The sequence below is a fragment of the Aulostomus chinensis genome, chromosome 6, assembly GCF_037954235.1.
Source record: "Aulostomus chinensis isolate RoL2024-O1b breed Wild chromosome 6, RoL_Achi_v1.0, whole genome shotgun sequence".
Lineage (NCBI taxonomy): Eukaryota > Metazoa > Chordata > Actinopteri > Syngnathiformes > Aulostomidae > Aulostomus > Aulostomus chinensis.
Window position 1 is genome coordinate 2187289 of NC_141325.1, and position 15285 is coordinate 2202573.

At 46.2% G+C, this 15285-nt stretch overlaps 1 protein-coding gene across 2 annotated transcripts in view; it reads left to right on the forward strand.

Moving 5' to 3' along the window:
- Positions 1–15285, forward strand: part of bmp2k (BMP2 inducible kinase) — a 42937-nt gene that overhangs the window by 11935 nt on the left and 15717 nt on the right. For both annotated transcript variants that reach the window (XM_086205782.1, XM_086205783.1), the window contains exons 2-6: positions 7954–8072; positions 11503–11608; positions 12010–12152; positions 14028–14149; positions 14601–14682. In XM_086205782.1, coding sequence (XP_086061908.1) covers positions 7954–8072; positions 11503–11608; positions 12010–12152; positions 14028–14149; positions 14601–14682 — 572 coding nt within the window. The remainder of the gene's footprint in view (positions 1–7953; positions 8073–11502; positions 11609–12009; positions 12153–14027; positions 14150–14600; positions 14683–15285) is intronic.

The window sequence follows — 15285 nt, forward strand, 5'->3', positions numbered from 1 at the left end:
CTGGTAACTAATCGTTACAGACAGACATCCTGACCTGCTTTGTGCTCTAATGGATTATATGGTGGATTAACTACTTCTCTGGATACAATAAACTTGGTTGGTGCTTTTGTTGCGACCGGCCAAGGATACCAGTAACGACCCTCGTCTCGTGAAAGCGAGGATCCGACGTGGGCGACATTGCATTAATAAATGAACCACAGACATGGCTTCATCACGTAGGGGAAAAAAGCAGGTGACGTTCCCGGTGAGACATGAACTCGTAAGCAGCTACTGACCAATCGACTCTGAGACAAATGGTTTCCTGTTTGCTGCAGTTGATTTCAAGGCGTTTCATTGTCTTCTGTGCAGCAGGGTTTGTTCTCGCCGTGCTGTCAGGCTCCAGCTCTGCGATGGGTTCAGCAGCTGTAGGAGAGTCTTTCCAGCTGCCAGTGACCGCGCCACTGCGAGGCAGTGCAGGGCGGCGCCGAGCGCGCAGCAGATGCACCTGTGAGTGCAGCTGAGAGGTCTGATTAGAACTGGGGGTTGTTAAAAAGAAAAGTCTGTCCTTATTTATTCTGAAATTCTTCTGAAAGGCTAATATGATGGGGAAGTCCTGACGCAATTTATTACTTTTTTTTGTCTTTACATTTCTGGAGTAAAGATTTGAACGAGCCTCAGCCGAGTGACACCTACTGACCACATTTTTCTGGTTTTCGCTGAGAGGCAAAGGTTAATCCGCATTAAGGCTGCATCCTTGAATCTTGACAGCTGAGGCGGAGTGTGTTCTCAAAACTGGTAACAATTAAATGTCATGTGCTCAGGGTTTTTTTGTTTTTGTTTTTTTGAGCAATCAAACAGCTAAAGTTTGCTATTAAAAATGATTTGGATTGCCGTGGCGTTCATTTTACTGTCTAAAAGTCCCTGGAAGGCAAATTAAGTGCGATAATGTTTGTTAAATCTTTCCAGCTTCAAGTGTCTGTGAGATTCGCTTTAACAGCAAACAGAAATTTGGAGAAAATTTAAAACGCTCCGTGTTCTAAGTGCACGGGCCAGCGGCCGCGGGCCATGTGCCCAATCACTCAGATTATCAGATTATGCACCATCTCAGTGTCATTTCTCACACTAAGTCATTATTTTAGGCTCGTTTTCTATGAAAACAACATACCGTGTTAAATGGATGCTGGTTACGTTCCAGCCAAAACTTCAGGCTCTGCATTTGTGTCAGTTTAAAACTTGAAATAAATTTTTTTTTTTATTGAAATGTTTTTTTTGTTTGTTTGTTTTGTGCATGGTTTTTTTTTTTTGCTGTCAAATCTTTTTTTTTTTTTTTTTTTTTGGATTGCACAATAAAGACACCAAAGTAACTGCAAACGCTGCTTCCAACCAAAACACAAGCCCAGATGTGGATGGGACATCAGCCAGGTGGAGGCTCATCTCCTGATCCAGCTGTTTACTCTGCTGAATGCACCTTCTTTATGAAAGAGAAATCTATTTTCATGCTGAGCGCTTTGCGGCATCCAGCTATCGCCTCTGCGTTTTGGCCGAATGCCCCCATCGTCTCTGGAAGTTTAAAAATACCTGACCTGCGGCAGCCTGGGCCGTTTTCTTGTCGTTCTCCTGGTTTGGCCGGAGGAGGAAACGTGAACGACGACGTTTGTGGTTTTAAGTGAAGTTATATTGACCACAATGATGGAGGCAGGGACGAGTCAGAGCGCTGCATCGTCTTCGCTTGTGCCAGAAGTTTACACGTTAAAGAATTATTTTTACGTTTTACATTACTAACATAAATTTCTAATCGTAGCTCGTCAGAGATTTGGTCCTGGCTCGTCTGGTAACTGCGGCCCACTCGCAACCTTCTGAGATTCAGATGACAAACTGCTGCTCTGATCTGTCAGGAAAAAAAGTCCAGAAAGTGCAGAATCTCTCGACTGGCTGCTAAAAGCGAGTGCATCTCTATATTTAGGCCGGCGACCTTCTGCCACGGATGCCAGTGTCACTGCCGTGTAATTTTTGAGGACTTGAGAGACGCCGACTGAGCAGCGTCCTTAACAGATAGTTGCCAGCCTGCAGTGGGCTAGGAGGTGGGCTTGATGTTTGCTGACTGGCTGACGTGTCGGGAGAACGTGAAGAATCTCAGCGGAGACGTTTGGACCTTCTGCTGCGACTCCTCGCCGCTCTGAAACGGACGCAGCCTTGTGTGTTGCATTGTGTGACGTGTTTGCAGCGGCTTTTCCTGAAGTTACAAAAAAAGTGAAAGCATCTAGCAACTGTCGTCCAGCTACCAAACGGCTGCCTGGCTCCTGTAGGCAGGAGCCGACGTCTTCCTCCTATTAGTCGGTATAATACCAAATCTCCAAGGATTTGCCTAAAGCGCTCGGGATCAGAAAGCCATTATAGGTAATTAGCCGGAGCAGCTGGCAAAGCATCACAAACTGGCTAAGACTTGAATCCAGTTAATGGAAATCCATTTCCACCATTTATTGTAGAAAAATGGCAACTTCTGTTCTCCATGAATAAAGCAGCAGTGTAGGAGGAAGAACCTGTTCTTCTCTTGTTGGGTTGAAGCCTCTTCTTTTTTTTAATTCTACTGAATGAATGTCGGGCTTTTACCAAAAACACCTCTGATGATACAGTTCACATTAAATATGGAGATCTGAGTCATAAAATCTGTCCCCCTCTTTACGTCTTTGCTCAATGGACAAATTCACCACTAAGATTTGATCTAATTTTCCAAGTGGATTGTTAGGAGATGAGAATTCTCACAGGGGGAAGTTTGCTGGCAAATCGACTCAAAGACGCCAGCAATGTTGAAATTCTCGATATTTATATTATTCTGTATTAACAACACATTTTTATGAGGCCCAGTTTGTAGGCACTGGAAAAAAAACCCTCATGTAAACATTGTGAATTTGGACAAGAAGCGTTTCCTTTTACTTCCAAACATTTGGAAAAGCCCTTAAATTAAACATTAACTCGTTACCTAGCAACCGGGCCGATACAGATGAATTTTAAAATGATCAGCATCTGCTAACAGTGATGTCATCATAAATTCTTACAAAAAAACGAAGTATACCATTAAAAAAAAAAAAAGAAAGAAAAAAAGCGTGTTGTTCAGGCATGGGCACGTCGGTCCTCATGCTGGGGGCCTGTCCCGTCGTCCCGCTCTCACCAACTCTAGCGTCTGTCCTGTCTGGGACCACTTGCGGTGCCTTAACCATAAAGATGAATTCATTGATAAAACCGAACGCTCAAGTTCAAAGCCCCTTTAAATCATTTTTGCTAAATTTAATTAGTCCAAAGAAATGGGAGGGAAAAGCAGTCTGGATTGAGACCAGTTTTCACTTTCGCCATGCTACTTATTTTTCTTGTCTGTGACCCAAAATGAGAGTAAGTGGTCCTTCAGACTTTCAACTGTGAAACCACGGGCTGCTTTCAAACAGTCCTAGCGTATTACTCTCATGTTCCACTTTCACAAGTGTGGACACTCGTAGGGGAAGTGTGGCTTCATGTTCGGGGATGGGGGCCTCCAGGAGGAAATGCCTCAGCCTGCTCCAAATGTTCTGCTAGAGAAAACGCCATTCTCTCCTCCTGAGAAGCAGAACTACAGCTGAGGGAGGCGCTTTGAGAGTAACGGCACTCTTAGGTTGATAGTTTTTTTTGTTTGTTTTTTTTAACAAGCGAAGATGTTAAGTTTAAAGTTTAAAGCAGTGGGTTGACAAAAAGGAGAGAAAGATGGTCGGTCAGGGTGGTCTGTCATCACGGATGACATCATGCTTCGAAGGAGGAACATCTGCGTTGTACGGCTGAGCAGAAACTACGGTCTCTGTTCACCGTGTTGCTGAATCCTCTAATCTTTCTCCGGTGACACTCCTCCTCCACTTCTGAGGTTATTTGTTCTTTCCTATGTCACAAGGTATCTGTTTTACTGAGGCTGCTGAGAGCCACTTTTAAGCCTCTTCCACTGGCTGTCATGTGGGCTGGCTGTGACCGTCCCAGTTAGTCAGGGTTTGCAGTGATGTCAGGAAAATTCCCTGGTAATTACAGCCCCGGTTCAGGACCAGGCCCTCGAGTCAGGACCCCCTCCCGTCATCCCCGCCTGATGACTTTGGGATTTTCCCCCCAACTGTCACTGACAACTGACCGTGTCCTCTCATGCTGAAGTGCTTCCATCCCCAGCTATCAGAATAGGAGGTCCAGTAACGTGGAGCTGTGACTAATCAGGGCGCCGAGTGCTGCGGTCAGACAGGCCCATCAGCGGTGCTCCATATTACACACAGATATGAAGTAGTACTTCTGTGGTCAGGCTGTGTAGCTGCTGATTTACAGACATCTATAAAACCTGCATGAGTCATGAATCACTTGAGCCCCTCTGCACTTATTCAGGTTTCCTTAAATGTGTCACCCAGTGTTTACCATCATTATTTCTCTGCTACATGCTACATTTGTTGTGCCTGATGTAGCACCGATGGCTAAATGGTCCCCTGTTCATTCGGTGTCGGTTGCAGGGATTACATTTACATTTGCGATATCCTGTTGTTCTGACTGAAACTGGACTTTAAAAGTACACGGCAGCGTAAGGAATCTATCAACTCTGGCGTGCACCAGAGATTCATTGATCCACATTTCATTTTCTGATTGTGTGCTGAATGTTGAGGAGTCTTCCATGGCGTTTAGTGAACCTTCATTTGTCCAAGAAGTTTGTATGCTGCTGGGCACAAAGCCTCTTTAAAACAAATCATTCCATCTAGACTAGTCGCTCAGAATAATACACCAAACAGCGTAGCACGTCCGTGGCTAGCATAGTCATGGGAGGCAGCAAAGGCCCCGGGGTAGGGATTTAGTGAGAACCTGATCCTGCAGCATATGGCCTCAGTCAGGCCCATAACTGGCCAGAAGGTGGACATGAAACGTGGGGTTGGCTGTCCTGAGCTGAGGCCTCTTATCCTTCCCTGTCCCTTCTGGAGAGACGGTTTTGGGGTCATAGTCCCTCTCTGTTGTCGGGGAATCGTGGGAACAGTTGTCAGGAATTGGATGTGAGGATGTCAGCCTGTTTTTCTCTGGCACAGATTACATCACTGCAGCTTTTTAGAACTAAAAGGGATAGTCCAGGTCTTTTTGAAGCCTAGCTCAGTGTTAGCACGGTCCATGCCAGCCCTCACAATGCCTTAAAGAGATGAACGCTGCTGTATGTGCAGGCCAGCTGAAACTTGCTCTGCTTGTACATCATGCTGAGTATTGTATGTGATGTCATGACTTGCTAACAACATGGTTAGTAAAGAGTAAATGGAGCTGCGCCTCAAAATATCTGAAGTACCTCTTTAAGACAAACTCCCCCGGTCAGTCCAAGATCCAGGCTGGTGCTGGTCTCCATGGCTCGTCTAGTTTGAGAGGTGCTGTGACTGGTCCCCATGTGTCCCAGAGGCACTTTTGTAGGGTATTGTAGCCTAAATAAAGATGTACTTGTATCTGGAGCACCTTGGGGATGAGAGGGGAGATGAGCTGTATCCAGTCTGACCACACAACAAGAGACGGGGAGAGCTGAGGAAGGAGAGAGAGAGCGGACACACTGGAGCTGCACACTAGGAAAGGTCGCTGGAAATGGAAGCCGTTTCAGAAAAATATCTTAAAAGTTTAACAAAAGCGTTCTTTTTTTTTTTTTTAAATGTCCATGCATGCCTAAGTAGCTTACGCTTGTGCGTGTTCTGGCTGTTTGCCTGAGAAAATTGATTTTGCCTGGTAAATTTGATCATGTGGTCCAATGCGACTCCCACATCTTCTTGCCTTCATTCTTTACTACATCTGCATCGTGCATCTTTGGGTCACAGCAGTGTGGAAAACTAGAGGCACAAGATGACTCACAAACAGCTTTTTCATGTGGCTGAATCATGAAGCTACTTTACATCTGATTGTTGGGTTTTAGAAAGTCGCTGTACGGTCTGAGTGAGTGCCTCTTGCTGTTTAAAAGCAGCTCTTTCAGGACTGGTGTCAAATGATTCCGTTTTCTACTTCACCTCCGCTCATCCCTGGACGACTCTGCACTCAACTGCGCTGTAACAGGAAATCGATGTAAGCCCGCCCCAGCAGTTGGGAGTAACCATCGAGCGCAGGCGGATCAAGACATCAGCAGGTGTAAACACATTTAGCTCCCAGTCTGTCTCCGTCTCTTCCAGGGATGGCAACAACTGCTGCGATGCAGCCGCCTGGTAGAAACCATTACCGCTGTGCTTCTGTAACATTTTTGTACCGTGTTCTCCCGCGTAGAAGTCTCTTTTGTTCAGTAGCCCTTCGCCCCCTCTTGATCGAGTGTTTCCATTCCAGTTTCTTCAGCTACCCTCTCATTAGTGCTGCATTGTTACCTTGTTCCGCCCACCTGGCCATTTCCTTTGTCTCCCTTGTGAACATTTCAAATCAACAGACAAAAGGTCCTGTGCTCATTCTACATTGTTCGTAGAAAAAAGGATATAGTGTATTTGTTCATGACGGGGATGCAGGAAGTAATGCCATTCACAGTCTAAGCTGTACAGAGAAGGGAACAATCATTTAGAAATATAAAGCCTGGTCTTAGGAGTGATATATATATATATATATATATATATATATATATATATATATATATATATATATATATATATAAAATTTTCGGTACTCAGCTGCTTCGTACCACGGTACCTGGCAACACTTGTGATTATTAATATGGTTGAAGTTGTCTGTGAAAACCGCCACATGATGAACGCAGCAAGTTACGCTAGCTAGCAACTATAACATCGCAAATTTGCGCAGCTCGTCTTTCTGTTCAGAGACCAGTGGCGGCGTCCTGCTAGCTGCTGTTTCATGAAGCAGTTTAACTCTCCACGTTCAAAACTTTTGTCACATGAGACAAACCAAACGTAACCATGCACTTGGTTGGCGGTTGCTGCTCGACCGCTAGTGATCATCCGCTTGTTGGAGCAGGATGTCTTTGGTCCCATCGTTGTTCCTCGTCAGCCCCGCTGCTGCAGAATGACATCAGGCCCTCTTTCTAATCTGATCCTCCGCCACAGTAACTCTCACTGTTGTGACTACATACAAGCAAATACTCTGCCCCTGTTTGTTTATGTTTGTTCTCCCCAACTTGCAGGTCTGATATCGTCTGTTTACTGTCCTCACGGGGACACGCAGGTTCAACCCGCCTGAGTGCGTCGTACTCGGGGTGTTTGTGTTTTATTTTCACAGCAACACAGTCTCCAAGACCTGCGTTAGGCGTCAGGTGAAAGCATTCTTTGATGAAAGCCTTGGCGCCCTCTGGCCATTTTGACTTCCTCCCCTCATGTTCATTCACAAACCAAATCCATTCTGTTTCAGCTGACCTCACATAACTTGTCGAGCAACAAGGATGCCATTGTAGATTTGTCTTTTTCCTCCCGAGTTGGTGGACTTTGTTACAAACTTCTCAGTAACTCATCCTCATGAGACAAGGGGCCGTCCCACCGCTCTGCCTGATCCCAGACACACAGGAGACGGCAAGGACAGCTCCTGGCACCCAGGCACATTATACATAAACATTTACATGCAAACTGCTCTTGTCATTGAATAATCCGCTGATTATGATCATGATTAATCAGTGGACTGTTTAGGCCATACGATGTCATTTAGATTTAGATTTTAGAAGCTGAAGTCACGTCTTTAAATGACAATCTTTTGTTTGACAACAGTCCAAAACCCAAAGACTCTTCATTGACTGTCACGAATGACTAAACTGCAGCATATTCTTATATTGAAGAAGCTGAGACCAGCGAATGTTTCGGACTTTAGCTTGAAAAAGAAATACTAAAACCATGAATCGATGATCAAAACAGTTGGCAGTTGATGCTCTTTCCTTTGCTTCATAGATCAGTATCCCTCATTGCTACTGTTTTAATCTGCTTGCCAGTGGATCTTGTGATAGAACATTGTAAGTATGCTAAGCTAATGCTAGCTTGTGCTCTGTTTTTCCAGGAGGCTTCTCGGTGGTGTTCCTGGCCCGTACCCACAGTGGCGTCCGCTGCGCTCTCAAAAGGATGTACGTCAACAACGTCCCAGACTTGAATGTCTACAAAAGAGAGATCACGATCATGGTGAGAGCAGCAGCAGCGTCTGGTAGAAATCATACATCGCATCTCCTGCCTGTATTTGTTCCAGGAGTGTTACATTTAACACACGGTCATGGCACACCGGTATGAAACTGAAGTGGTAACAATCAGGCCGCAGCGAGTCGAGGTCTTGAAGGGTTCACCTGAATCACTGAACCCAAGACTGGACCTGCAGGTTCATGCCGTTACTGTAGCTCACAGGTCATTCAGCATTATTTGTAATACTTGAGAGGACCTGACAAGACCAGCAATTTTCAGAAAAGTGCATCCGTGGCCCCTGGAAGCGTTGGGAAGCCGAGGTCAGACTGGCTCTCGCAGACGCCAGCCTACCTGGCGAGGACATAGATGGTCGATCGCTACATTTCAGCAGTCTTGCTGGAACTAAGCGGATTGTGAATGAGTCTGTTTTCTCATCCCTCTCTATGACAACAAGTGGACTTGTACACTGTGACTCACAGGTCGCTTCTTCTTACTTGGCTGAATCAGAGAGCAAACACTGCAGCCTTCATGTTGGAGGGTTCAGCTCGCAGAAAGTTGATGCTCCACCTCCTGAGTGAGTGGATCCTGCTGTTTGAAGCAGCTCGTTCTGGTCATACCATTGGCTTTTCTGCTTGAAGTTCACCTCCACCACCTCTGCGGCGTTATGACGACACTTATTAGATCTCCACTGGGTCTGCTCATACCCAAATCTACAGTGAGGGACACTGAAAAGGGAACTTAGGAGCAAAGACGATGACAAAGTCCCCTCTGTGACAGCGAGGGGACTTTTAAGATGAAGACATGGATGGACTAGACCTGCGTGAGAGAACCTGATTGTGTTTTACTGAGTTTCTAGCCAGAGGGATGTATCATTGGTGTCATAGCCAGAACACAGGAAACCCTTTTGTTTAACTGACGTGTTAATAAACACCACGGATGAAACACGTCTGGTCTGGTGTGACGAATCTGTTCAGATCCAGCTGACATGGAGGTCGTTACAGGTCCAAACAACCCAGAAAACCTGAAGAAAACCACACAACAATTTTAGAAAATCAAAGGAAACTCTGGTACATGCCGTGTTTGAGTTGGGGCTTGAATGCAAATTATCATGATTAATAATAATATTATTATTAAGATAGTTCTCTTACTTTCAGTCTCTCTCACATTTGCACTGGGGTCTTAATTTGCACTAAAAGCTACCGTTTGTTACACCGTTGGTTTTCAGGAATTTAATTGAAGTTCCTACTGACTGTTTAAAAGGCGACAAGAGACCTTTTGTAAAGGTGTTCTGGTAAAAGCGAGATGCAAACGTTCTCGTCAGAACCCGTTTTGTTTTCCAGCCTTTCTGGTCTGGCGAGAGCAGGAAGCTTTTGGCTGTGTGCTCAGTGACATTGTATTAATGCACCTGGTTCATTGACGAACACGTTTGATCCATCAAACAGAGCTGGCAGTCACATGATCAGACTATTCATGCTACCGTGTATCATTCAGCACCTCTTGTCTGTACGTTCACAGACACTTGGACTTGGACAACAGCAGATGTCTTGTCTTGAACGTTTGACCCTGGTGTGTCAATGAACAGCTTACTCTGAGCTGTTTGGCTGGCGTTGTGTGTCTGTTCGCTGCCTCATCAGCTGGAACAATGCATAATACACACACACACACACACACACACTCACGCCTGACCTTAAATGTTGACATGGTTCTGGCCTGTAGGGACGTTGCCGTAGGTGTGTCGGTTTCCACAACACGCAGCGGTCGCTCTGCTCATGCTGGCACGTAACAACCAACATACGCTGTTGCTCTTCATTCCAGCGACTGAGCCGAGATGAGAACAATTAGCGGAGCTCAAAGATGAGCCTGGTGTTGGCACTCGGACAAATACAAGCCTCAGTCCACTTACACACAGCAGCTTGACTGTAAAGATGAGGCTGGATTGAACCACTGGAGCTTTAACCTCTACAGGGATGCGTCAGGGTGCAGTCACACCTGCTACTTTTCTCTAGAATGAGAGAGTTTTGAATGAAGTTTCTCGACATAAGTGCCAACCCAACAGGGCAAAACAATGACTTATTAGGGCGTGACCCTCTTTCCTCGCTTGAGTTTGGCTGCAGGATCATTTGTACTTACCCGGCCCTCAAGATGAGATGAATTCAGCTGTTGTACAACTTCTGTTGGCGTGCATTCAACGCATCTTCAAGGCAGCCGTTAATTTGGTCGCAGTCCCGGTAGAGCCTACAGTGTGCAGACGCTAAGCTGCTGTAGCGGTGGGCCCTCAGTGCTGCCGTGACCGATGACAACTCAAGGTCAATCACAACAGAGACTTTTGATTCAGCCAAGAAAGTTGTTGTCATGGGCCGAGGCCAGCTAGCACAGCAGCATAGCCGCGCCACCGGACTGACCAGACGCAGAACCTCCTGAGTTGAGTACAGCCCCAGTGTTGATTTTGAAATGGTTTCTGCTCTCCAGATTTGCAGAACTTAAGGAGTATGGCACCATTTCTGCCTCCGACGAGATACAAGCAAATGTTCTAGGACTCATAATGGACTCAATTAGTAGTCGTTGAGTTGTGGTAGATGAGGCAGAGTTGAAGTACTTATCCTGGGCCTCAGTGTTTTCTCTTTGTTCCAGACCTCAGTTACTCTGCTTCGTTTTTAGGCAAGGCAAGGCAAGGCAATTTTATTTGTAGAGCCCGTTTTCACAAACAGTTTGTCTCAAAGGGCTTCACATGGCATCATAACAACATCCTCTGCCCTTTTACAAGTTTACATTCAAAAGCAGAAGTTGCCGAACAAACGGAGCAAACCGACACAAGTCCGAACGTGCACTCTCACCAGCAGCGACTCTCAGCACACACATGTAACTGCCTCTGTATCTTCCTGGAGTGTTTTCCTTGTCTGGAGTTTGGAACTATATGTCCTTTCTCAAGTTAACCCTCCCATCCCCAAGCACGTTCTGCCCACTGGTTGTTTTGTTTTCTCTCCTGTCAGGTTTTCACTCATTTTGTTTCTGTAGCGTGAAGTCCGGCACCTCTGTGGAAGCATCGTGACTGAAAGTCGTGAAAGGTCACTTTTTCTTCAGTGTAACACAGTGACTCAGTTATTTGTGTCTTGGAGTGCCCATTACTGCTGAAAACTACTGACACACTGAACATTTTTACAGCCAAACACAAACTTGTCTGTGTCCACAGTGGTGTGTGTGTGTGTATAATGAGTAGTTATTGAAATGCCTGCAAAATATGAAATTCTCAGCTTAGAATTGCTCAGGTTGACGTGGGAGCGTCCGTCACAGCGTGACTCGTTCAAGGACTGACAGAAAGTTGAGATTCTGATGTTTCTGTGTGTTTTTACTTCCTGGTGACTGCGACGAATGGTGTTGTTGGGGTGATTTCCTCCCCTCCTTGCTCATCGCTGCCATGTTGTCGCCCTGTCTGCAGAAGGAGCTCTCAGGCCATAAGAACATCGTGGGCTACCTGGACTCAGCCATCACCTCTGTGTCGGACAGTGTCTGGGAAGTACTCATCCTCATGGAGTACTGTAAAGGTACTGACTCCCTGTTAGAGTACAGCCAAGTTCAGACACGCGACAGAGATTTGTCTCTCCTCCGTCACAGCCTCCTGAAAAGCAACCAACTACATTTTGTGCCCGTTGATGAATGAACACAATTTCGTCTGAGTTGGTTTACTTATTTTTAGCACTTGTTATACCACACATAAATAATATTCAACTAGGAAGTTTTGGTCCTGCAAATTTCACTGTTTTACTCAATCTTTGCTTCTTTTGTTGAAGTAAAGGACAAAGTTTAAAGTGTAAAGCGTTGACGTAACCTGATTTCTACGGGCCACCTGACTGAGATCCCAGCTGGAAAACCAGTAACGTACTGGTTTGTGTCTGTTCTTCAACTGGTTCTCAGTCCTGACCGTGTCCCGGCGCTTCTGTTTCAGCGGGTCAGGTGGTGAAGCAGATGAACCAGAGGTTGAACGTGGGCTTCAGCGAGGCGGAGGTCCTCCACATCTTCTGTGATACGTGCGAGGCAGTGGCCCGCCTGCACCAGTGCAAGACCCCCGTCATCCATAGAGACCTCAAGGTGAGGAGGCGCCGGGGGGGGGGGTTCTGGATTTGGCCCTGAGCTGAACGAGACTTCAGTTGATTTCTGAGGGATTCGAATCTGCTTTGTCATCAGAAGGAGTATTGCTTTGGTTTAAGTGCTCATTTCAACCCCTCTGCTTCCTGTCCTGCTCCCCGCTTCCTTTGCCAGCTTGTGTTCTCATTTCCTTCCCTTCCTCTTGTCCGCTGCCCCCACCTGTTTGTTGTTCAGGCACCTCAATTTCCTCTCTTTCCTCCTAGAGTACCCAACTTTCTCCAGAGCGGCCGGCCCATCTCCGAATTCCTCCCTGACTTTCAGCTGACTTGACTTGTAGAATAGGTTTACGCTTACTTTGCTGATGCTCGGAGGCCGGCGCTAATTTCCCTGCCTGGTTGAATTCTCCTCAGTGCCCCATCAGTGGGCTGCTGTACTCTGTCCAGTTGGACAAGCCTCTAAACAGAACGGCCCCTTCAGCTCAACAGGCCTGTCCTCTGTTCGCCGTCTATCTGTTCAGCCTACATGGCTTACATAACATCGCAGGGACACAAAAGACCATGGAGCCCCAGTCACGCAGCACCAGGGGAAGTGAGAGTGCAGAAAACCCGGGACCCTGAGCTGGCTGCAATAATGTGACACTCGCTGATGCTTTCATCAGCTGTTTTTCCTTTTATCGTTGCCTGTTTTGGTCTTTCTTCTTTTTCTCTGTCGCGTCTCCCACAACGGCTTCTCTGTCTTCCTGCTCCCTGAAGTTCCAGATCTGTGTCTTTTAAGTGTCCCTCATCTTCGTTTTCTTTCTGCTCCTTCTGTTTCCATCTCGCGCTACGTCTTGCGTAATTTGTCCCGATAAATTGATGAATTGTTTGGACTAAGATATCAGGCATTCTAGGAAAACCCTCATTATAGTCAAGTTTGGTGCCTTGTTGTCCCAAACTGCTTCACCACTGGCCAAAACATCTGGTTGCCATAACAGCGGCGAGGTTTTAATCAGCTGTCACTCAACCTGCGGTCGACACAGTGATTTATGGGCCACAGCGTCAATGAACATAAACCCTGCTGAAGCTGCTGATGTGTGGCTGGTGTCCAGTTTGCTGCTGCTGCTGGATCGACGGTGGTGATCTTAGGACCGCTGATTCCGTTGGTAACAGATACGTACAATTTGATCTGTGAAAAAACAAGTCTCCATGATATTTACATGATGAACATGTGAATGTTGAGTTTGTTCCCAGCAACATTTGGAAAAGCCCCTCAAGATAATATTTACTGCGTTATTTCCTCATCATGAACAACAGATGAGGAAAGATGACGAGACATTGAGCGGAAGCGGGCCGGGCTGTCAGCCACCAGACCGCCACGGATGAGTTCACCAGTACTGACGACGAGCTGATGTCGTCATGCATGTCAGCCACAAATCCAGCCTCTTTGTGTTCCTGCATGAAACACATTCTTAAAAAATGTTAACGGGATGAAAAAAAACAGACCGGCAACCCCTCAAGAACTCGCCGTGGGAAACCGATCAATCATCTTCTTTTAGTGAGTTTATCAGGGTTTGAAAATCCAGCAGGTGAGCGCAGCAGGAGACGGCTCACGTCTTGCGTATGGAACCGTTTCCTCACTGTCGCTCTGAAAATGAAAGGAAACCTGGAGGCTGTAGACTTGAAGCATGCAGCCAGGCTGGGATATCTAGCTCAGCCTCACTGAAACCTGTCATGAAACCTGTTGTCTCCTCAAATACAAAACATCTCGCGTTCCACTGAGAGACGCTCACATTGTTCGTTGTGACTCTAAAGATGCTGAATAGAACCAACTGGGACTGAGATGAGCGCTGAATGTTGATCCCTGTTCTGTGTCGCTAAAACCTGTTTGTTCCCTGGCCAGGTTGAAAACATCCTGCTGAACGACCAGGGCAGTTACGTGCTGTGTGACTTCGGCAGCGCCACTCACAAAGTTTTGCAGCCACATAAAGATGGCGTGACTGCCGTGGAGGACGAGATTAAGAAGTACGTTGTGTGAATATTTCTCTCTGAAGCAGCTGCCGGCAGCTGGCTGCTGGATGCCACCTTCCAAATAGATAGAGGTGGCATCCAGTAGTACAAAAAGCTACAGTTAAATGAATTAAAATGTGTTATGAATTGATTTTAAAATCACTCAATTTGGGGATCATCCATCCGCCGCCGTTCGCTGCAGTGATGCAGCAGGAAGTAACGCTGCCAAATCCACACGTGACTTGAGATGAGTGAACGTTTTATCATTTGGAAGATAGAAAATCAGTTTTGCTGATGATATTGTGGAGTCCAGTACGAAGTAGCAGTTGAAAGGCTACAAATACCTCATAATTGTGTTTTATCTCCAGTAATTATGTGGATGTACTTCATTGTTTCCTGCCTCTGGTGTTTAGTCTTTGGAACTCTGACCTGCCGTTAACTACTTCCTGTTGTCGTTCTCGCTCAGGTACACCACCCTCTCATATCGGGCGCCGGAGATGATTAACTTGTATGCAGGGAAAGCAATCACCACTAAGGCTGATATATGGGTAAGAGTGTGTGTGTGTGTGTGTGTGTGTGTGTGTGTGTGTGTGTGTGTGTGTGTGTGTGTGTGTGTGTGTGTGTGTGTCACTCTGCCCGACAGGTTCCTCCTCTCTTCCTCCAGCTCTCTATCTCATCCCCCACTGAGGAAAGTCATTGACAGCATGAAGCAGCTCCCTTCCTCCTCCCCCCTGTCCTCCTCTACCTTCCCTCCATTTCAGATAATTAGGCCCAGTTGAGGACATCAAATCAGGCGAGTCCTATTTAGCGGGAGCGTATTGAAGGTGTGAGGCAGGAAGAAGAGCTTGGACAGCGGCCATTTCACAGAGCCGAGTGAATTCAGGCACTAAAACCAGGAAATCAAACCTACGAGCTAACATAGGTGTTACATCGTTACTGTGTTTATTCCACTTTGTCTTCATGTCAGTTTTACAACTGTGAAATAAAAAGGGGAACCGTTCCTCAAACACTGTGCAGGCAAAAACGCAGTGATATGAGGGATTTATGTCATTTAGCAGCACAATGAACTCACAACCCAGGACTTTGACTTGAACAGGATTTTATGTCTCACAACTGTGGAACCTCCCAAAGGATTTACAAAGTTCCATCAT